Source organism: Ranitomeya imitator, chromosome 2, assembly GCF_032444005.1.
Source record: "Ranitomeya imitator isolate aRanImi1 chromosome 2, aRanImi1.pri, whole genome shotgun sequence".
NCBI lineage: Eukaryota > Metazoa > Chordata > Amphibia > Anura > Dendrobatidae > Ranitomeya > Ranitomeya imitator.
Genome location: NC_091283.1, coordinates 36,605,173 through 36,627,156, shown reverse-complemented (window position 1 = coordinate 36,627,156; position 21,984 = coordinate 36,605,173). Strand labels below are relative to the sequence as shown.

The window sequence follows — 21,984 nt, the reverse complement described above, 5'->3', positions numbered from 1 at the left end:
GGATCGCAACACGGAAGCTAAAATGCCGGCTAGTTCAGTAAAATGGCAGATTCCAGATGTACCGGCCCGCCACACAAGCCTCAAAACTGTGCCCATATTAAGGATATTTTTGAGACTTTAAAGGGATCCTGTCAGCAGGATTGTGCACAGTAACCTACAGACAGTGTCCGGTCGGCGCCGTTATACTGATTACAATGATACCTGATGATGATATCCGTCTTGTGGTTGTTGTGTAATCTTTATTTGTAGTTTTCAGTTAATGAGATTCTCGTGCTCCAGAGTGGCCCGTGGGGGGTCTGCATGTGGTGCTCGGCTTACATATGCATCTGTATGGCTTATAACAGATCACTGATACTTCAGTCACCTGTCTCTATTTTACATACTGTATAGCATATTGTGTGGTTTACAAAAAAAAAAAATTAACATTCATCAAAATGACTCCTGCTCTGTAGCATGATACAATGCCTGATATACATATATGCTTTAGTCCTATAGTATTCTGTGGTGGAAGAAAAACATTTTTTCATTAAAATGAAAAATGGTGCCTGTGCAGTAGTATCTATCACGTTCTGATAAGATGCTCTTTTGCAAGCGCCGCTGGCGCCATTTTGCTGGTGGGAAAGAAGAAATGGCCCCATCAAGATGGCGTCGGCGGCGCCTGCGCAGTAGCATCTATCAGAACGTGATAGATGCTACTGCGGAAGCGGCGCAGCCATTTCGATGAAGATTATTTTTTCCCCTACAATACTATCGGGCTAAAGCATAAAAAGCATATATGCATATTAGGCCGGGATCACACATACGAGAAACACGTCCGTGTCTCGCATGTGAAATCCAAGCTCTGGCGCCGGCACTTCGGAGCGGAGCGTGCGGCTCCATGTATTGCTATGCGGCCGCACGCTCCGCTCCGAAGTGCCGGCGCCAGAGCTTGGATTTCACATGCGAGACACGGATGTGTTTCTCGCATGTGTGATCCCGGCCATAGGCATTGTATCATGCTACAGCGCAGGTGCCACCGCCAGTGTCATTTTGATGAATGCTAAAAAAAAAAAATATATATATAAACGAAAAAATTAAACCACACAATGGATCAGTGACCTGTCATAAGCCATATAGATGAATATGTATGCAGAGCACCAGATAAAGCCCCGCCACAAAGCACGAGAATCTAATTAACTGAAAACTACAAGTAAAGATTAAACAACCACGAGACGGATTTCATAACCAGGTATCATTGTAATCAGTATAATAGCGCCGACCTGACACTGTCTGTAGTTTAATTAGCAAAATCCTGCTGACAGGTTCACTTTACGTCATAATTGTGAATCCAGGAGAATAGTGATGAGCGAGTGTACTCGTTGCTCGGGTTTTACCCAAGCACGCTCGGGTGATCTCCGAGTATTTGTTATTGCTCGGAGATATAGTTTTCATCGCCTCAGCTGCATGATTTACAGCTGCCATATACGCTGAATACATGTGAGGAATGCCTGTTTGTTAGGGAATTTAGCATTTAGCCTGTCCAGCATTCGTAAATCATGCAACTGAGGTGATGAAAACTATATCTCCGAGCAATAACAAATACTCGGAGATCACTCGAGCGTGCTCAGAAAAACCTGAGCAACGAGTATACTCGCTCATCACTAGTGCAGAACTTTAATTCTCTCGTATTTTTACTGGATTTTTAAGATGGTCATAAACTATGCAAATCGGTACATGTAAATATTTAACGTATTGCTCTGTCTGGATCGTCATGTCACCTAGAATCATTAACTAAATCATAATGTGACAAGTAGTGATGAGTGAAAGTGCTCGCTACTCGAGTTTGCATCAGTTGCTCGGGTATGCTCCATGTATCGCGGGTGATTGAGCGATAGTCTCAAGTCACCGTCCCGTATGTTTTGCGGCTGTTACACAGCCAAAAAACGTGCGGATTGCCCATGTAAGGCATGCAAGCCCCGCATAATTTTGGTCTAACAGCCGCAAAAAATGCGGAGCGCGGACTCGAGCATATCACTTGAACACCCGTCATACTCTGTGTACACCCAAGCACCCTAGGCTAAATCGAGCACTTTCGCTCATCACTGTGACCAGTAAGGAGTTGTCATCAGAGAAAGGTACAGAATGATGGTATATTTTGTACTATCAGGTTGTCAATTGTATATTAAAAAAAATATATGTTGTTGAACAACCTCTAATCCTTCTTGCCTTGACTTTACTATTCTTATGTCTAAAAAAAAAATGTACAATCACATTCGGGAATTAAAAAAATAAAAAAAACTTAGATAACCCATTTAGGTAAAAATAAGAACGTTAGAGTCTTGCGCACTTTGTTAAACATGGTGGCAGCAGTAGCCTCATGACAACAGCGTGTCAACAAAAACTGGGAAAATGGAAAAGAGCCAACGCTGGTGCAGCAGGGTGGAGTGGGGAGTAAGCAAGGCTGATTTTCTTATCTTCACACACAACATATTTATAGACTAAAAATTGTGAATCTGAAAAAACCTTTAAACACTTCCTTTACATATTAGCTTCTTCAGCTTTAGATCGAAGAGAGATTTAAACATCTATCAAGTTACCTCTACTAATTCAACAGTTTTTCTAAAAAATTATGCTGTTCCAAGTGTCGATTGCTTAGTTTTATTCTTCTCTGCCGTTACAAGCTAAGATGTTTGAACTGAAGTTACTGCAGCTCCTTGGGAGTTATTTCTCTTAACTCAGTGTCAGCTTCATCTTTGACTTTGCAGTTTTTGTTCATTTCTCCTGGATTATTCAAAAAGAACTTTCCATCTAAAGGAAGAGGCAACCTGTAAAGTTTTACGAAGCACTGTTTGATGTTTATCTTTTCTTGAAGTCCTGGACAGTGCTTGGACGGTGCGTATTTCCTCCTTTTTGCAAAGTGTCCTTCTGATTCAATAAAATGTAATTTTCTCTTTTGGCTTTGATGCCGTTTACCATCATGACCCAACTTGTTTTCGATTCCAAGCTTCTGCCCACATTTCTCATACTTGTTACATTTACGTTCTTGCACGGCAGATGTGATTTCATCATTATTGTATTTAACTGCACAGCCATAATGTTTTGAGATTTCTAGTTGGGAATCTCTCTCCGTCTGTAGGTTTTGTGAAGATTTTACTACTTGATCTTCGTTTTCTTTAGGAGTATTTATATTGTGTTTATTTAGCACCTTATGGTCACTTTCTAGATTACAATTGTCACAAAATAAGCATCTCTTTGGTCTACACCGCCGGGGTGGAGATAGTTCTGAAGATTTTACAAAAGAAATATCCTGCTTATCTAGTCCAAGACTGTGTGACTTTTTTCTTGTTGAGGAAGGTGTTCTTATAGTTTCACTAGGAATAAATTGTGTTTTGCTTCTGGCCTGTTTCTTTATCGTGTCGGGGAAGTCATCTTTATTTAAGGGGAACTTGTCTCTGCAGGATTGATGACTGATATGAGATGTTAATTCATTCATTTCAAAATTTGTATTAAGTGACACCAAGTTACATGAGCATTTTGATTTTTCTCCACAAACTTGAGCTGACCACCCTAACATGCAACAAAATTCATTGACGTATAAATTATTTTGTATTTTTTCTGTTGTCTTGTCATTCGTCGTGTTGTCTAAAAGCATTGCACTGTGAGACACATAGCCTCTTCCATCCGTACTATCAAGAGATCTGTCAATACCCTCATTACTACAGTCACTCTCATTTATTCCTGCATTGTCTTCTGAAGAATCTGGACTTAGATCATGCTTGCCTAATGCTAAACGTGTTACATTTTCCGACTCCTTGTCTGCCCAGTTTGACGGATAATCTCGGTCAAAGGGCAAACTTTGTCCATGCGGTTCAGTGTTGGTTTTTGGTCCTTTATTTTGGCAAAATTTCTCACGCACATTGGTTTCTCTGAAATCTATCGGTTTTGAATGTACATACGGACTTCCTCCCCCATTTCTCGCATACATGCTTTGTTCAGACTCATCATTAAGGTCGGTTAGGGTCTTTTGACCACGTGTTAAATTCAATACTTTTCTTGTTCCAGGAGACACTACTGCTTTTTCTTGCCTGTTCAGTAGGTTTGCTCTACTTTCACATGTTTGTAAAGCGGAAACCGAATTTAACATAGATTCCTCTTTTCCTTTTGAATTACTGTTTTCTCCTTTAGAAAACGGAAGCGCTTGTGATTTTCTTCTTCCTACTCCCTGTGATTTTTTTCTTAAAAAGGAAATTTGTGTCTTCTCTTCATTTTGGACATGCTCCTCAGATTTACCATTTGACTTTTTTCTTTTTATAAGAGGTAGTTTGAGTTGACCTTGTGTGTTCAGCTGTCGGGGCGATGTAGTTTCTTTTTGGAGAGTACTTTTGCTGCTATCCAGATCTTTAATTAAGACATAATCACTGTAAGATCCTATATGTAGAGCAAGTTGTTTTACTGAAGCAGAAGACTGTGGAATGTAACCGTGTCTTGGTGTTGTAGTCTTTTTTGCTAATGCACATGGGCATTGGAGTTGTTGTCCATAAATACTGGCTGTCCAGCTGAGAACACAACAAAACTTTTTGTTGTGTGATTTATTTTCTATTTTTTCCTCTGTGTCAGGCTTTGATTTGTTGTCAGATGGTACAACGCTTTGACCGACTGAAGAATTAGACTTTCTTTGTTCTTCAGAATTTTGGGTATGCGTTTCTATTCTTGTTGATTTGGCATATGCAATAGATCTTGTCTCGATCATTGAAAATTTGGACACTGGAGAAGAAACTGTTGGAGTGACAGGTAGTTTAGGTTCATTAGATAGGGCATCTTCTGCCACAAATTTATTCAGATTTTTGTCTTTCTGATCATCAACGGTTGAGCTCACATTTTCAGAGAGCCAAGCCTCCACTTCCCTAATATTGCAATCAGATTTATTTGAGGATTTAGATGCAGAATGAGAATCCAAAGGTATGTGTTGCACATCTGGTTCACTTAGCAATTTCAAGTCATTTCGACCTGCAGGGTCCAAGTGACTGTCTTTGAACCCTGATGCCACAGATGAGTTATGATGGAAGCTAGTATTAGACAGGGAGCATACGTTTGATATCTTGATAGTTGGGAAATCACATTTCTGTGCTGGAGGATAATGTGGAACTTCACAATGATCGGTTTTATTTTCATCAGGCTGCCCGTCTTTCTTCAATTCACTCACTTTCATCAGCGTGTTCACTGCTGGTTCAGAGACATAACTGCCTGTAACCTTCGTTCTTGAATAATCAGACATTGGTGATATTGGCTTCTGTAAAACACAAGCAGCATTTGTTGTCATGACTAAAAAAAAAAATAATACATTGTCTTTCTTGTAGCCTTCATTGGGGAACACAGGAAACCATGGCTGTGTGGTGCTGCCAACAGGAGGCTGACAAGAAGAAAAAAAGTTGGCTACTCTTTAGCAGCAGGGAGGTGGAGTTGGAGTCGGTGTCCATTTTGGTGGAGTCGAAATTGGAATAAAATGAACCGACTGACTGCTAAAATATGTAATAAATTGGGAACATTAGTACAATGGAGGATGCGCTATAAATTTTTTCATAAGAATTTGGGAAAGTTATGAAATGTCGAATAACTGTCTGTTCTATTTCTCATCTAAGGATCTAGGCTTTTAGTTGAGATGAATCTGTGCCGCACTTTATGTGCATGCTCAATAGTTGACCAGGGCTGTGGAGTCGGAAATCAGGGAAACTGAGGAGTTGGAGGTTTGGCTTACCGACTCCACAGCCCTGTTCAGCAGGCTACAACCTCCTACTGGCACCAAGCTACACAGTTAGTGAAGAAGAAGTAGGAGAAGTAGCATAAAGAAAAGAAACCCCAACAGAGAATAACCACAAACACGTGCCCAACAAGGCAAAAAAAGGGGGTTGGCTTTGTGTCTCCTAATGAACGCTACAAGAAAGAGATTTTATGTTATGTACCAAAAATAAATACTCTTTTCTCGGCACCTCTTTGGAGGACACAGGAGAAAATTGGGATGTACCAAAGCAGAACCATTGGGTTAGAAAAAAACAGAAGGACACTGGTACAAAATGGTAAAAGGATAGTAAGACAATTCTCTCAGGCCAACACCCGAGCAACTGCCACTTGCAGCACCTTTCTACACAGACTAGTGTTAACATGCAAAAGGGTGTGAATTTGGTAAAAATTGGGGTAGGTGTGGAATGAAGACCCGGTCGCAGCTTTGCAGAACAGAAATGAAGACCAAGTAGCAGCTTTACAGAACAGAAGGCTGATGGTGAACAGCCCAGGAAGCCCCATGGTGGGAGAAAAAGGGCGAGTGCAGTCTAAGAGATGTAAAGAGAGAAGAGAAGGAATTAGCTCGCACAAAGCCACTTGTAGTGCTGACACAACCTGCTTGCAGAGGAGCCAGACAGTCTTATTCAATCTGGGTAGAAGTCAAAGTAACAAAAGCAGTAGAGGACATAGGCAGATACTCTATGACAGTGACCCTTGGTCTCTGGGACACTCTAATCAACAGAGTAACAGCCCATGGAGGAGGCACCAAAGCCGGCGGAGGCGACAGGAAAGTGCAAGCAGCACTGGTTGTGAATGGTTACCCCGAAAGGAATTTCTGATTACATGGCGCACAGGCAAAATCGGTGACCAAGAGGGCTGTGAGCGCTTGCCATCCTCTCTGGGTAAAGACACAGTAGAGAGAGAGGAAGAACTGGAGACAAAAAAAATAGCATCTGGTGAAAGAAATTGGTGTCGCAAGAATCAGTCTCAAAAAGAACAAGCAGCCTAACAGGTCCTGAGTATTGTATTAAGAAGCACAGATGTGGGAACAGGGCTTCAAATACTAGAGCGCAGGATGGACACAGTCCCACTGGAGAGCATGCTGTAGACTGGTATCAACGGAGGGAAGAATGAATGGAAGAAGGCAGCGACGAAAGGAAGAGGTGGGCACAAGCTGGAACATAGGAAAAGAGCCCGTGCAAGCTTAATTGGATGGAGACTAAGGGGCATGGTCTGTTGGAGTTGGTTAGGCTGCAACAGAGGCCAGGGCCAAAATTAGAAAACCGGACACAGAAAGGGCACAAGAAAAGCGGTGGGTCGCACTAATGAGATTGAAAGCGGAGCAGAGTAATGGGGGAGCCATGGAGGACCCTATGGTAGGACACGCAGAGAGCGAAACCAGACTATAAAAAGGGAAAGCGTAAACGCCAAAGTATGTCGTGTGCCAGTTACAAACAGGATGTGGGCATGTGGGACTGCATTGGGATGTAGCGGCTCAAAGGAGGGAGATTGTTTATACTTGCTGTGAGGACACAGCATTGTATCTTAATTAACCAGACGTCTATTTTTAGCAAGCCAAGAAGAACAGTTTTCTATATACGAACTTTAGAATGTATGTGTTTTTTCTTCAGTTGGTCAAGTGTCTGAAATGTTGACTCTACTTTCATGCATGGTCACTGAACAATGTTTGTGGATATGCTGATTACACATTGTGCAGGCCAGCTAATTTGTTGACTTTTGAAATAGAGGAGGAAAAACTATGTAAATAGATTAAATAATCAAATACGACTTGACTTGATCTTGTCACCGTTCTTCCCATTATCTGTGAATGCTGGATTGAAGGACACTTGTCAACTATAAAAGAGGTTATATGCCTCTGTATGATGAGCCAGATATTCAGCCAAGACATCCAGGGACTCTCTACAGGACAGCAGCCAAGACATCATGGCTCCATCACGAGGGACACAGATCTGCCATTCTCCAGGATGCCAACTTAGGGGACCACAGCCCCAACTGGAAGAATACAGATCTGCATATGACTCTCGCCTACCGTGGAAACCTTCAAAAGGAACCTGAAGACCTACCACTTCTGACAAGCCTGCAACCTGCAGTAACCACCAAACCGCTACACAACCAGCTCTACCCTCACCTACTATACCCTCACCCATCCTTTGTAGATTGTGAGCCCTCGTATGCAGGGTCCTCTTTCCTCCTGTATCAGTCGTGACTTGTATTGTTTAAGATTACTGAACTTGTTATTTTTATTACCCCTTCCTTTTCACATGTAAAGCGCCATGGAATAAATGGGCTATAATAATAATAAATAAATTGACCATCACAAATCCATGGATACATTTGGAGAAAGCCAGGATTGGGACCCGCCAGTCTCCTGACTCCATGGAGATGTTCGGAAAACCCAGGTTGTGACCATCTGGTCAACTGGCCATGCACCGGTATGGACTGTCATTTTCCTAAGCTTGTTGTTACCTCCTCTCTACGAGTGCCACATGTGAAGTAGTCGGCCCCGGAAGCTCTGAAATCACAGCTGCTCTTATCCCAGCGAGACAGCGGAATGGCGAGACTCTGTAATATGCACCATCTTGGGTATTTTGCTGGGACTGTTCTATGTGTTATTTGCTTATTTTGTGGTTAAAGTATTGCCACACTGCTTTACCCTTACCCAGTGTTGTCTGAGTAGTGTTAAACCCACAGTAAAAAGATATTGGGCTTTCTGTGGGATACTACACGTGGTTCTAGCTAGTGGACCATAACCCCGCTGCCCTCCCACCTTCCCCCATGTCTCCACATTCATCTGTCCTGAAGGGGCTTAGTATTTGTCTCTGGATCAGTCTTCACTTCATATTATTCACCAGGCTTTGTGAGATGGGGTAGGCGGACTAGGCAAGGATCACCCACCCTAGAACCAGATTAAAGTCTGCATCAGGAAAAAGACCTGCCATACCAACGAGAAACTGTTAGGTCTGACCAGTGTCGGACTGGAGCACCTTGGGCCCACCAGAGAAAATCATTCTTGGGGCCCGCTATGTAGCTACATAAAAAATAGATACAGGACCACCAATTGTGCGGTAAAAAGCGCTAACATCAGGGTATAATATAAGGTAGTTCATGTCTTAATTATGTAGCAAGGGTTAGGGTAGCCCCCTCACAGAATATAATGTAGCCCCTCATAAAATATAATGCAGTCCCCTCTCATAGAATATAATGCAGCACCCCACAAAATGTAATGCAACCCCCTCAGGTATAACGCAGCCCCCAACATAGAATATAATGTAGCACCCTCATAGGGTATAATGCAGCCCCCTTCATATAGTATAATGCAGCCCACCACAGAATATAATGTAGTCCCGAGAGAATGCAGCCCCACCACAGAATATAATGCAGCCCCCCCATAGAGTATACTGTAGCCCCCTCATATAGTATGATGTAGCCCCCCCCATAATATAATGTAGTCCCCTGAGAGAATAATGCAGCCCCACCACAAAATATAATGCAGCCCCCCATAGCGTATACTGTAAACACCCCTCATATAGTATGATGTAGCCAGCCCCCATAATATAATGTAGTACCGAAAATAATGCAGTACCCCCACAGAATATAATGTAGCCCCCTCAAAGTATAATGCAGCCCCTCTCCACCCTCATCATTGTCCTCATCACCACCTCTATCATTGCTTTCTCCCCCTCCACCCCTATCATTCTCCCCCACCACCTCCATCACTGCCCATTCCACCACCTGCATCATTGCCTCCTCCCCCACCATCATTGTCCATTTCATCACCTCCATCATTGCCTCCCCCACCACCATCATTGCCCATTTCATCACCTCCATCATTGCCTCCCACCACCAAAATTGCCCATCACCTCCATCATTTCCTCTCCCACCATCATTGCCCATCACCTCCATTGCCCATCACCTCCATCATTGCCTTCTCCCCCTCCACCCCTATCATTCTCCCTTACCACCTCCATCACTGCCCATTCCACCACCTGCATCATTGCCTCCTCCCCCACCATCATTGCCCATCACCTCCATCATTGCCTCCCCACCATCATTGTCTATCACCTCCATCATTGCCTCCCCCACCATCATTGCCTATCACCTCCATCATTGCCCATCACCTCCATCATTGCCTCCCCATCATTGCCCATCACCTCCATCATTGCCCATCACCTCCATCATTGCCCATCACCTCCATCATTGCCCATCACCTCCATCATTGCCCATCACCTCCATCATTGCACATCACCTCCATCATTGCACATCACCTCCATCATTGCACATCACCTCCATCATTGCACATCACCTCCATCATTGCCTATCATCTCCATCATTGCCCATCACCTCCATCATTGCCTCCCCACCATCACTGCCTATCACCTCCATCATTGCACATCACCTCCATCATTGCACATCACCTCCATCATTGCACATCACCTCCATCATTGCACATCACCTCCATCATTGCACATCACCTCCATCATTGCCTATCACCTCCATCATTGCCCATCACCTCCATCATTGCCTCCCCACCATCACTGCCTATCACCTCCATCATTGCCTATCATCCCCATCATTGCCTCCCCAACACTATCATTGCCCATCACATCCATCATTTCCTCTCCCACCATCATTGCCCATCACCTCCATAATTGCCTATCACCTCCATTGCCCATCACCTCCATCATTGCCTTCTCCCCCTCCACCCCTATCATTCTCCCTTACCACCTCCATCACTGCCCATTCCACCACCTGCATCATTGCCTCCTCCCCCACCATCATTGCCCATCACCTCCATCATTGCCTATCACCTCCATCATTGCCCATCACCTCCATCATTGCCCATCACCTCCATCATTGCCTCCCCACCATCATTGCCTATCACCTCCATCATTGCCTCCCCCACCATCATTGCCTATCACCTCCATCATTGCCCATCACCTCCATCATTGCCCATCACCTCCATCATTGCACATCACCTCCATCATTGCACATCACCTCCATCATTGCACATCACCTCCATCATTGCACATCACCTCCATCATTGCCCATCACCTTCATCATTGCCTATCACCTCCATCATTGCCTCCCCACCATCATTGCCTATCACCTCCATCATTGCCCATCATCTCCATCATTGCCTCCCCACCATCACTGCCTATCACCTCCATCATTGCCCATCATTGCCTCCCCACCACCATCATTGTCCATCACCTCCATCATTGCCTCCCAACCATCATTGCCTATCACCTCCATCATTGCACATCACCTCCATCATTGTCTCCCCCACCATCATTGCCCATCACCTCCATCATTGTCTCCCCCCACCACCATCATTGCCCATCACCTCCATCATTGTCTCCCCCCACCAATATCATTGTCCTTCACCACCACACACACACCTCATCACACACGCAGGCACACACACTCTCACACAGGCACACACACACACGCAGGCACACAGCACAGCACACCTCCCCGCAGCAGCAGCTCATTCTGGCAGCCTATTCCTCGCTGGAAGCTTTCTGAGACAGATATCATCCAGCTGGGCTGTCTCTCAGACAGGAAGCAGGACGCCGGGAGGTGAGCTGCTCTGTGTGCCTGCATGTGTGTGGTGCTGTGTGGTGCTTTGTGTTTGTGTGGTGCTGTGTGTGTATGTGGTGCGGCTTTACATGCAGGCAGTGTTAGCTGCACCCTGCGGCTAACGCTGCCCGCTATTAAAGAGAAATGGTATTCAAGCCTCTACACGCCCATAGGGGTATGGGGAAGCGTGAATATTCATTTTGCTTTAGCAGCGGGGACAGGATCCTGTCTCCAGCTGCTGCTACTGGCACAGGGCGGGCTCCCTTGACTCAGGAGCCCCATAGCCACTGGCTGGGGGCCCCTGGAGCAGTGGGGGCCCTAGGCAGCTACTGGCCAGTATGCCAGCAGGTTTCAGTGCCTGGGCCCACCGGAGGATCCTCCGGTGGGCCAGTCCGAGCCTGGGTCTGACCCTTGGCAGATTGTGCTCTCCGACTTATGTTGAGGTTACAGAGTGGCCATTCTACTCTGTTGCCCTATCTAAAAGAGAAAAAGATGAGTAAATTGCAGAAAATAGCATAAGGATAAAAAGCCACTTTGCACTGACGAGGTCAGTACCCCAAAACACAGTGTCTGCAAATTGAGATTCTGGTTTGGCTTTTATCCTAAGTCATGTGACAAGGCTCGTTAACCCCTTAAGCCCCGGGGGTGGTTTGCACGTTAATGACCGGGCCAATTTTTACAATTCTGACCACTGTCCCTTTATGAGGTTATAACTCTGGAACGCTTCAACGGATCTTGGCGATTCTGACATTGTTTTCTCGTGACATATTGTACTTCATGATAGTGCTAAAATTTCTTTGATATTACCTGCGTTTATTTGTGAAAAAAATGGAAATTTGGCGAAAATTTAGAAAATTTCGCAATTTTCGAACTTTGAATTTTTATGCCCTTAAATCACAGAGATATGTCACGCAAAAAACTTAATAATTAACATTTCCCACATGTCTACTTTACATCAGCACAATTTTGGAAACAATTTTTTTTTTTGTTAGGGAGTTATAAGGGTTAAAAGTTGACCAGCAATTTCTCATTTTTACAACAAAATTTACAAAACCATTTTTTTTAGGGACCACCTCACATTTGAAGTCACATTTAGGGGTCTATATAGCAAAAAATACCCAAAAGTGACACCATTCTAAAAACTGCACCCCTCAAGCTGATCAAAACCACATTCAAGAAGTTTATTAACCCTTCTGGTGCTTCATGAGAGCTAAAGCAATGTTGAAAGAAAAAATGAAAATGTAACTTTTTAGTCATGAAAACGATCTTTTAGCAACAATTTTTTTATTTTCCCAAAGGTAAGAGGAGAAATTAGACTGCAAAAGTTGTTGTCCAATTTGTCCTGAGTACGCTGATACCCCATATGTGGAGGGAACCACTGTTTGGGCGCATGGCAGAGCTCAGAAGGGAAGGAGCGCCATTTGACTTTTTCAAGCTAAAATTAGTTGGAATTGAGATCGGACGCCACGTCGCGTTTGGTGAGCCCCTGATGTGCCTAAACAGTGGAAACCCCCCACAAGTGACCCCATTTTGGAAACTAGACCCCCTAAGGAACTTATCTAGATGTGTGGTGAGCACTTTTATCCCCCAAGTGCTTCACAGAAGTTTATACCGCCCGTGCGTAAAAATAAAAAAACGTATTTTTTCCACAAACATGATCGTTTAGTCCCCAATTTTTTATTTTCGCAAGGGTAACTGAAGAAATTGGACCATAAAAGTTGTAGTCCAATTTGTCCTGAGTAAGACAATACCCCATATGTGGGGGGGAACCACTGTTTGGGCGCATGGCAGGGCTCAGAAGGGAAGGAGCGCCATAAGACTTTTTCAAGCTAAAATTAGCTGGAATTGAGATCGGACGCCACGTCGCGTTTGGTGAGCCCCTGATGTGCCTAAACAGTGGAAACCCCCCACAAGTGACCCCATTTTGGAAACTAGACCCCCTAAGGAACTTATCTAGATGTGTGGTGAGCACTTTTATCCCCCAAGTGCTTCACAGAAGTTTATACCGCCCGTGCGTAAAAATAAAAAAACGTATTTTTTCCACAAACATGATCGTTTAGTCCCCAATTTTTTATTTTCACAAGGGTAACTGAAGAAATTGGACCATAAAAGTTGTAGTCCAATTTGTCCTGAGTAAGACAATACCCCATATGTGGGGGGAACCACTGTTTGGGCGCATGGCAGGGCTCAGAAGGGAAGGAGCGCCATAAGACTTTTTCAAGCTAAAATTAGCTGGAATTGAGATCGGACGCCACGTCGCATTTGGTGAGCCCCTGATGTGCCTAAACAGTGGAAACCCCCAACAAGTGACCCCATTTTGGAAACTAGACCCCCTAAGGAACTTATCTAGATGTGTGGTGAGCACTTTTATCCCCCAAGTGCTTCACAGAAGTTTATACCGCCCGTGCGTAAAAATAAAAAAACGTATTTTTTCCACAAACATGATAGTTTAGTCCCCAATTTTTTATTTTCGCAAGGGTAACTGAAGAAATTGGACCATAAAAGTTGTAGTCCAATTTGTCCTGAGTAAGACAATACCCCATATGTGGGGGGGAACCACTGTTTGGGCACATGGCAGGGCTCAGAAGGGAAGGAGCGCCATAAGACTTTTTCAAGCTAAAATTAGCTGGAATTGAGATCGGACGCCACGTCGCGTTTGGTGAGCCCCTGATGTGCCTAAACAGTGGAAACCCCCCACAAGTGACCCCATTTTGGAAACTAGACCCCCTAAGGAACTTATCTAGATGTGTGGTGAGCACTTTTATCCCCCAAGTGCTTCACAGAAGTTTATACCGCCCGTGCGTAAAAATAAAAAAACGTATTTTTTCCACAAACATGATCGTTTAGTCCCCAATTTTTTATTTTCACAAGGGTAACTGAAGAAATTGGACCATAAAAGTTGTAGTCCAATTTGTCCTGAGTAAGACAATACCCCATATGTGGGGGGAACCACTGTTTGGGCGCATGGCAGGGCTCAGAAGGGAAGGAGCGCCATAAGACTTTTTCAAGCTAAAATTAGCTGGAATTGAGATCGGACGCCACGTCGCATTTGGTGAGCCCCTGATGTGCCTAAACAGTGGAAACCCCCAACAAGTGACCCCATTTTGGAAACTAGACCCCCTAAGGAACTTATCTAGATGTGTGGTGAGCACTTTTATCCCCCAAGTGCTTCACAGAAGTTTATACCGCCCGTGCGTAAAAATAAAAAAACGTATTTTTTCCACAAACATGATAGTTTAGTCCCCAATTTTTTATTTTCACAAGGGTAACTGAAGAAATTGGACCATAAAAGTTGTAGTCCAATTTGTCCTGAGTAAGACAATACCCCATATGTGGGGGGGGAACCACTGTTTGGGCGCATGGCAGGGCTCAGAAGGGAAGGAGCGCCATAAGACTTTTTCAAGCTAAAATTAGCTGGAATTGAGATCGGACGCCACGTCGCGTTTGGTGAGCCCCTGATGTGCCTAAACAGTGGAAACCCCCCACAAGTGACCCCATTTTGGAAACTAGACCCCCTAAGGAACTTATCTAGATGTGTGGTGAGCACTTTTATCCCCCAAGTGCTTCACAGAAGTTTATACCGCCCGTGCGTAAAAATAAAAAAACGTATTTTTTCCACAAACATGATCGTTTAGTCCCCAATTTTTTATTTTCACCAGGGTAACTGAAGAAATTGGACCATAAAAGTTATAGTCCAATTTGTCCAGAGTAAGACAATACCCCATATGTGGGGGGGGAACCACTGTTTGGGCGCATGGCAGGGCTCAGAAGGGAAGGAGCGCCATAAGACTTTTTCAAGCTAAAATTAGCTGGAATTGAGATCGGACGCCACGTCGCGTTTGGTGAGCCCCTGATGTGCCTAAACAGTGGAAACCCCCAACAAGTGACCCCATTTTGGAAACTAGACCCCCTAAGGAACTTATCTAGATGTGTGGTGAGCACTTTTATCCCCCAAGTGCTTCACAGAAGTTTATACCGCCCGGGCATGAAAATAAAAAATCCTATTTTTTGCCCACAAAAATGATCTTTTAGTCCCCAATTTTTTAATTTCCCATGGGTAACAGGAGAAATTGGACCACAAAAGTTGTTGTCCAATTTGTCCTGAGTAGGCTGGTACCCCATATGTGGGAGAAAACTACTGTTTGGGCACACGTCAGGGCTCGGAAGGGAAGTAGTGACGTTTTGGAATGCAGGCTTTGATGGAATCGTCTGCGGCCGTCACGTTCCGTTTGACGAGCCCCTGATGTGCCTAAACAGTGGAAACCCCCCACAAGTGACCCCAATTTGGAAACTAGACCCCCTAAGGAACTTGACTAGATGTGTGGTGACAACTTTGAACCCCCAAGTGTTTCACTAAAGTTTATAACGCCCGGGCGTGAAAATAAAAAATCCTATTTTTTGCCCACAAAAATGATCTTTTAGTCCCCAATTTTTTAATTTCCCATGGGTAACAGGAGAAATTGGACCACAAAAGTTGTTGTCCAATTTGTCCTGAGTAGGCTGGTACCCCATATGTGGGAGAAAACTACTGTTTGGGCACACGTCAGGGCTCGGAAGGGAAGTAGTGACGTTTTGGAATGCAGGCTTTGATGGAATCATCTGCGGCCGTCACGTTCCGTTTGACGAGCCCCTGATGTGCCTAAACAGTGGAAACCCCCCACAAGTGACCCCAATTTGGAAACTAGACCCCCTAAGGAACTTGTCTAGATGTGTGGTGACAACTTTGAACCCCCAAGTGTTTCACTAAAGTTTATAACGCCCGGGCGTGAAAATAAAAAATCCTATTTTTTGCCCACAAAAATGATCTTTTAGTCCCCAATTTTTTAATTTCCCAAGGGTAACAGGAGAAATTGGACCACAAAAGTTGTTGTCCAATTTGCCCTGAGTACGCTGGTACCCCACATGTGGGAAAAAACTGTTTGGGCACACGTTGGGGCTCGAAAGGGAAGTACTGACGTTTTTGAATGCAGACTTTGATGGAATCGTCTGCGGGCGTCATGTTCCGTTTGCAGAGCCCCTGATGTGCCTAAACAGGAAAAAAACCCACAAGTGACAACATTTTGGAAAGTAGACCCCCAGAGAACCTACGTAGATGTGCCAACTTTGGAATTATTCTATTTCCTGGAAAGTAAATTAGTAGTGCATGGAGGTGTGGTACAATTTAAAGCAATCCTTCATACACAGGCCAGGTTTGTCGGGGCAGGTGTCGCATTGATAGATGGTGTCCCTTCGAATTCCTCTTTTGTAGCACACTCGGCACCTTTTTTGCGGCTTACCTTTTTTTTCAGTTGGCGGGACCACCCCAGGAAAATGCTGGCCTGGTACGATACGTGCACCTTCAGTTCCAGAAGTACTGGGGCCCGCTCCTTCCCTCGTGCCAAACATCAGGGCCTTAACCACTACCTCTTGGAAATGAAGGTACGACGTATCGGTGTTGCGTGCACATCGTGACAGCAGGAAAGCGTTGAGCATTGCCATTTGTACGATGTGCACGGACAGCTTTTTGTACCACACCCTGGCCTTTCTCAAAGCACTGTACGGTTGGAGGAGTTGATCGGAGAGATCAACGCCCCCCATGTTTTTGTTGTACCCAAGTACACAGTCCGGTTTCAAGACCTGTGCAGAGGTACCCCGAACAGTGCTGAGGGCGCTGCCATCACCGTGTATGGTGGTCAACAGAAGGACATCCCTTTTGTCCTTGTACTTGACAACCAGCAGGTGGTCGCTACATTGGGCTTTGCTCTCACCTTTTCTGAGAATCTGCCCAAGTAGCGTCTTTGGGAGGCCTCTCTGATTTTTGCGGACAGTACCGCAGGCTACGGTACCTCGCGCAAAGAGAGATTTGTAGAGTGGGATGCTGGAATAAAAGTTATCGGTATAGAGGTGATAACCTTTATCCAGCAGTGGGTGCACCAAATCCCACACTATTTTCCCACTCACTCCCAGGACAGGGGGACACTCAGGCGGTTCAATCCTGCTGTCCTTCCCCTCGTAGACTCTAAAGCTGTGGGTGTACCCTGAGGTACTCTCACACAGCTTGTAGAGTTTGATTCCGTACCTGGCCCTCTTGCTGGGCAGGTATTGACGGAATCCGAGCCGCCCCTTAAAATGAATTAAGGACTCATCCACGCAGATGTCCCTTTGAGGCACGTACACTTCTGCAAACTTTTTGTTGAAGTGTTCGATGACCGGCCGAACTTTGAACAGACGGTCAAAGTTGGGGTCATCTCGTGCGGGACACCGTGCATTATCGGAATAATGCAGGAATTTATGGATGGCCTCAAAACGCGTCCGGGTCATGACCATTCTGAATACTGGAGTGTTATATAAAATATCCACACTCCAATATTGCCGAAGTTCAGGCTTTTTCAGAATCCCCATATGGAGGACCAGGCCCCAAAACTGCATCATTTCAACTGCGTCTACAGGAGACCAGTTAGAATATGATGAACCCGAGTTTTGGGCCAAAAATTGCCGAGCATACAGATTAGTTTGCTCCACCATGAGGTTAACGAAAGCCTCAGAGAAAAAGACTTTGAAAAAGTCTAGTTCTGTGAGGCCGGTGGTGTCAAACTTGATTCCTGATTCTGCCACAAAATCAGGAATCAGTGGCTCGTAATTTTCGGGGGGCCTGGTCCATATGGGATCCGCAGTGGGGTGTGCTGGTTCGTCTTCAGCAATGGTGGGCCTAGCCTCATCTTCTGTCCTGCGGCGTCTGCGTGGCGGTTCCGCAGGGCCGGAGGAGGAAGATGAGGAGTGGGAAGAGGATGAGGAAGAATCAGAAAAATAAAGAAAAGTGGGATCCTCTCCCTCGCTATCAGTGTCGGAGGCAAGGAAAGCATATGCCTCCTCCACTGAATAGCGCCGTTGGGACGAACGGGACGAGCGGGACATTTTATTTGTAAGTGTGGTGCTTGAGTGTACTTTATTGGTAACTGTGTAAGTGTTGGGGGATAGTGCTTGGTGCAAACTACTCTGAAAACAAAAAGCTAAAGGAAAAAAAATACCTGTGAAAGAAAAGTATAAAACAGCAAGCCCTAGCTCTGATAAGTGAACCGCGTCAGTTACCAAAGTTTGGCGGCTGCTGGGTGTGTGAACGGGGATGTGAAAAAAAACCCGCAGGCACGAGAGCTCTGATAAATGAACCGCGTCACTTACCAAAGTTCAGCGGCTGCTGGGTGCGTGCACAGGGATGTGAGAAAAAAAAAAAAAGGAAAGCACGGGTTAGACGCGGCGGGGTGAGCGCACGGAGATGTGGGGGAAAAAAAGGAAAGCACGGGTTAGACGCGGTGGGGTGAGCGCACGGAGATGTGGGAGAAAAAAAAAAGGAAAGCACGGGTTAGACGCGGTGGGGTGAGCGCACGGAGATGTGGGAGAAAAAAAAAAGAAAAAAGGAAAGCACGGGTTAGACGCGGTGGGGTGAGCGCACGGAGATGTGGGAGAAAAAAAAAAGAAAAAAGGAAAGCACGGGTTAGACGCGGTGGGGTGAGCGCACGGAGATGTGGGAGAAAAAAAAAAGAAAAAAGGAAAGCACGGGTTAGACGCGGTGGGGTGAGCGCACGGAGATGTGGTTGAAAAAAAAAAAAAAAAAAAAGGAAAGCACGGGTTAGACGCGGTGGGGTGAGCGCACGGAGATGTGGGAGAAAAAAAAAGAAAAAAGGAAAGCACGGGTTAGACGCGGCGGGGTGAGCGCACGGAGATGTGGGGAAAAAAAAAAGGAAAGCACGGGTTAGATGCGCGCGGGGTGAGCGCACGGAGATGTGGGAGAGAAAAAAAAAAGGAAAACGGCAGGCACAAGCTCTGATAAGTGAACTGCGTCACTTATCAAAGTTTGGTGGCTGCGGGATGGGTGTACGGAATTGGGCAAAGGGGGCTGCTGAAAAAAAAGCGAGCACGAGTGTTGATCGGTGAACTGCGTCACCAATCAACGCTCGGCGGCTGCTAAACGTGCGCACGGAGGCAGCGCAAAGAGGGACGGAGGGGGTAAAGAAGAGGGGGAAGGGGGGGAAGAGGGGAAGAGGGGGAAGAGGGGGAAGAGGGGGAAGGGGGGGAGGGGTGGGTGGAAGGGGGGATGGGTGGGTGAAATGAGACTGGGTAGGGGCTGTTAGCACTTACCTTTTGTAGTCTCTCTTCTTTCTTTGGTTTTCTTTCTTTGGTTTTCTTTCTTCCGCTTTTTTGTATCGCAGGGGATTGTGGTGTTACAGGCTTCTGTAGCACCACAAGGCCCAGCAAGACAAGATCTGGCTGTGTGACCGCTCAGCAGGAGTCCCTCAGCTAGAGTGAGGACCCCTGCAGAGCGGTCACACAGGTCACCTGCAGGTGACAGACAGGTCACAGAGCGGTCACACCGCTGCTGTGAGCTGTCATTGGTGGGATCGAATGATAACATCGATCCCACCAATCCCTGCAGGGCTTGGTGACCATGGCAACTGCCTAGGATCCCTCCGATCTTAGGCAGGTCACTGCCAGGTCACACAGCGGTCACAACGTGACCGCCGCTGTGCCCTGTGATTGGCGCGATCGTTGATCGCGCCAATCAGCTCCTGCAGGCCCTGCTGGGCCTGCACTAGTCACTGGCCTGTGATCGGTGCCATGGCAGCACCGATCCAGGCCGCTACAGCAGGGGGCAGAGGGTATGGGTGCAGGGGACAGCCGGCACGGGGCAGGGAAAAGCCGGGCAGGGAAAAGCCGGGCAGGGAACAGCTGGGCACAGCGCGGTAACACCGCCGCTGTGCCCGGTGATTGGCGCGATCGTCGTTCGCATCGATCGCGCCAATCAGCCTCTGCAGGCCCTGCTGGGCCTGCACTAGGCTCTGGCCTACGATCGGTGCTATTGCAGCACCGATCCAGGCCAGTACAGCAGGGCACAGCGGCGCTGTGCCCTGCGATTGGCGCGATCGATACGATCGGCGATCGCGCCAATCCGGGGGGGTTTTGCCGGTGCCTGGCGTTGCCAGGCAGCGGCCCTAGGATCGAGTACATCGGTACTCGATCCTAGCCTGCGACCTCATTGTTTCAGCCGCTCCGATTGGCTGAAACAATGAGGAACGCTGTGATTGGCTGTTCAGAATTGAACAGCCAATCACAGCGATCCAGAGGCCTGGGGGGCGAAGCCATGCCCGGGGATGTCGGCGCCATCTTCCTCCAGGTAAGATGGCGCCGGAAATTTAATGCGATCACCGCGACTTAAGTCGCGATGTCGCATTAAACACTATGACGTACTATCCCGTCACTGGGAATTAAGTCCCAGGTCACCTGGACGGGATAGTACGTCATATGGGATAAAGGGGTTAAAGGGTCGACATTGACTGTTAGGATTGCTACTTCCAATAGGTGGCACTAGAGTTCTAGTCCTCTTCCTCTCTGAAGAGACAATTTGCATATTTCCCAGAGGAGCATTGCGGCTTTAAGTCTCCTAACCTCGACATGCTTAACAGGTCACTCTCCGCAAGGAAAAACGATACTTCTTGGATCCCAGAAAATACCATAGGTAGAGACAATTCAGGACCTGAGACTTGTGTCTGCCTCCAACGTGACACTAAGCTAGACTTAGTAGCTTAGTGCCAGTAGGTGGGTGTATAGGGACCCAAATAAGATTTAAGTGTATTTCGTAGTTTCAGCCTCCTAGTAGCAGCAGCATACACCCATCGTCCCATGTGTCCTCCATTGATGCGCATGAGAAAAACGATTATCCATGGAAAGCAAAATGTTTTTTTTTTTTCTTTCCACGATTAAAAAAAAAAAAATTGCAACGATCACTGTATCATAGCCAAATCAACAGACATATGGCTAGAGGGTTGTCCACAGTTTTTGTTCTTAATAGCCCACCATAGTGTAAAAAATACAAATATAACAAATACAGTGCCTTTGCAAAAGTATTCGGCTCCCTGGAACTTTTCAACCTTTTCCCACATATCATGCTTCAAAACAGAGATACCAAATGTAAAAAAAACAATAAATTTCATTCAACTTCACAATTGTGTTCCACTTGTTGTTCATTATTCACCAAAAATGTACATTTGGTATCTTTATGCTTGAAGCATATGTGGGAAAAGGTTGAAAAGTTCCACGGAGTCGGGGGGCGTGGCTTCGGTGCTGATGGAGAAGCACCTGTGAAGAGGGAGCTCCTGGGGTTTTGTCTCAACTAAGCTACTTTCACCGCATTAAGGGGACCCCCATGCCACACAGACCCCTTTTAACACCTGCTGATTCACCAGAGACCCCCTCCAGCCAAGTTCTGGGGCAATTTTTTCACTTTTAGGGCTCCTAAGCCCCAAAGCTGCACCAGCACGCCTAGGCCTCAGGCCTGCCGCCCAGTGGATTCATCCGCGCTGACAGGAGGATTCCCTGCCTCCTGCATCCAGAGATAATCTCCCAGAACGGGCTCATCTCCTCCTTCAGAGGTCCCCATGACCGACCCCCGGACTTAAAGTAAGGCTCCGACCATTTGGGACCCCAAAGCTAGACAAAGCCCGCAACTAAAGTAGTCCCCTCTCCCAGGCTCGCAGAGCCGCCGGAGATCCGCTCTCAGCGACCGCTACTGGCAAGCAGGGAGAGCGGAGCTGCAGCGGCGTCTGCAATCAACGTGCACACAGCCGGCCGGCTCCTCCGGCAGAAGACACAGCA

The 21,984-nt window shown here is 46.2% G+C and overlaps 1 protein-coding gene across 1 annotated transcript in view; it reads right to left on the bottom strand.

Annotated features, from left to right (window-relative positions):
* The window catches only part of LOC138661643 (uncharacterized), a 75,187-nt gene that overhangs the window by 1,584 nt on the left and 51,619 nt on the right, over positions 1 to 21,984 (bottom strand). Inside the window, exon 2 of the mRNA XM_069746476.1 lies at positions 2,577 to 5,269. Coding sequence (XP_069602577.1) covers positions 2,681 to 5,254 — 2,574 coding nt within the window. The 5' untranslated portion in view covers positions 5,255 to 5,269 and the 3' untranslated portion in view covers positions 2,577 to 2,680. The remainder of the gene's footprint in view (positions 1 to 2,576; positions 5,270 to 21,984) is intronic.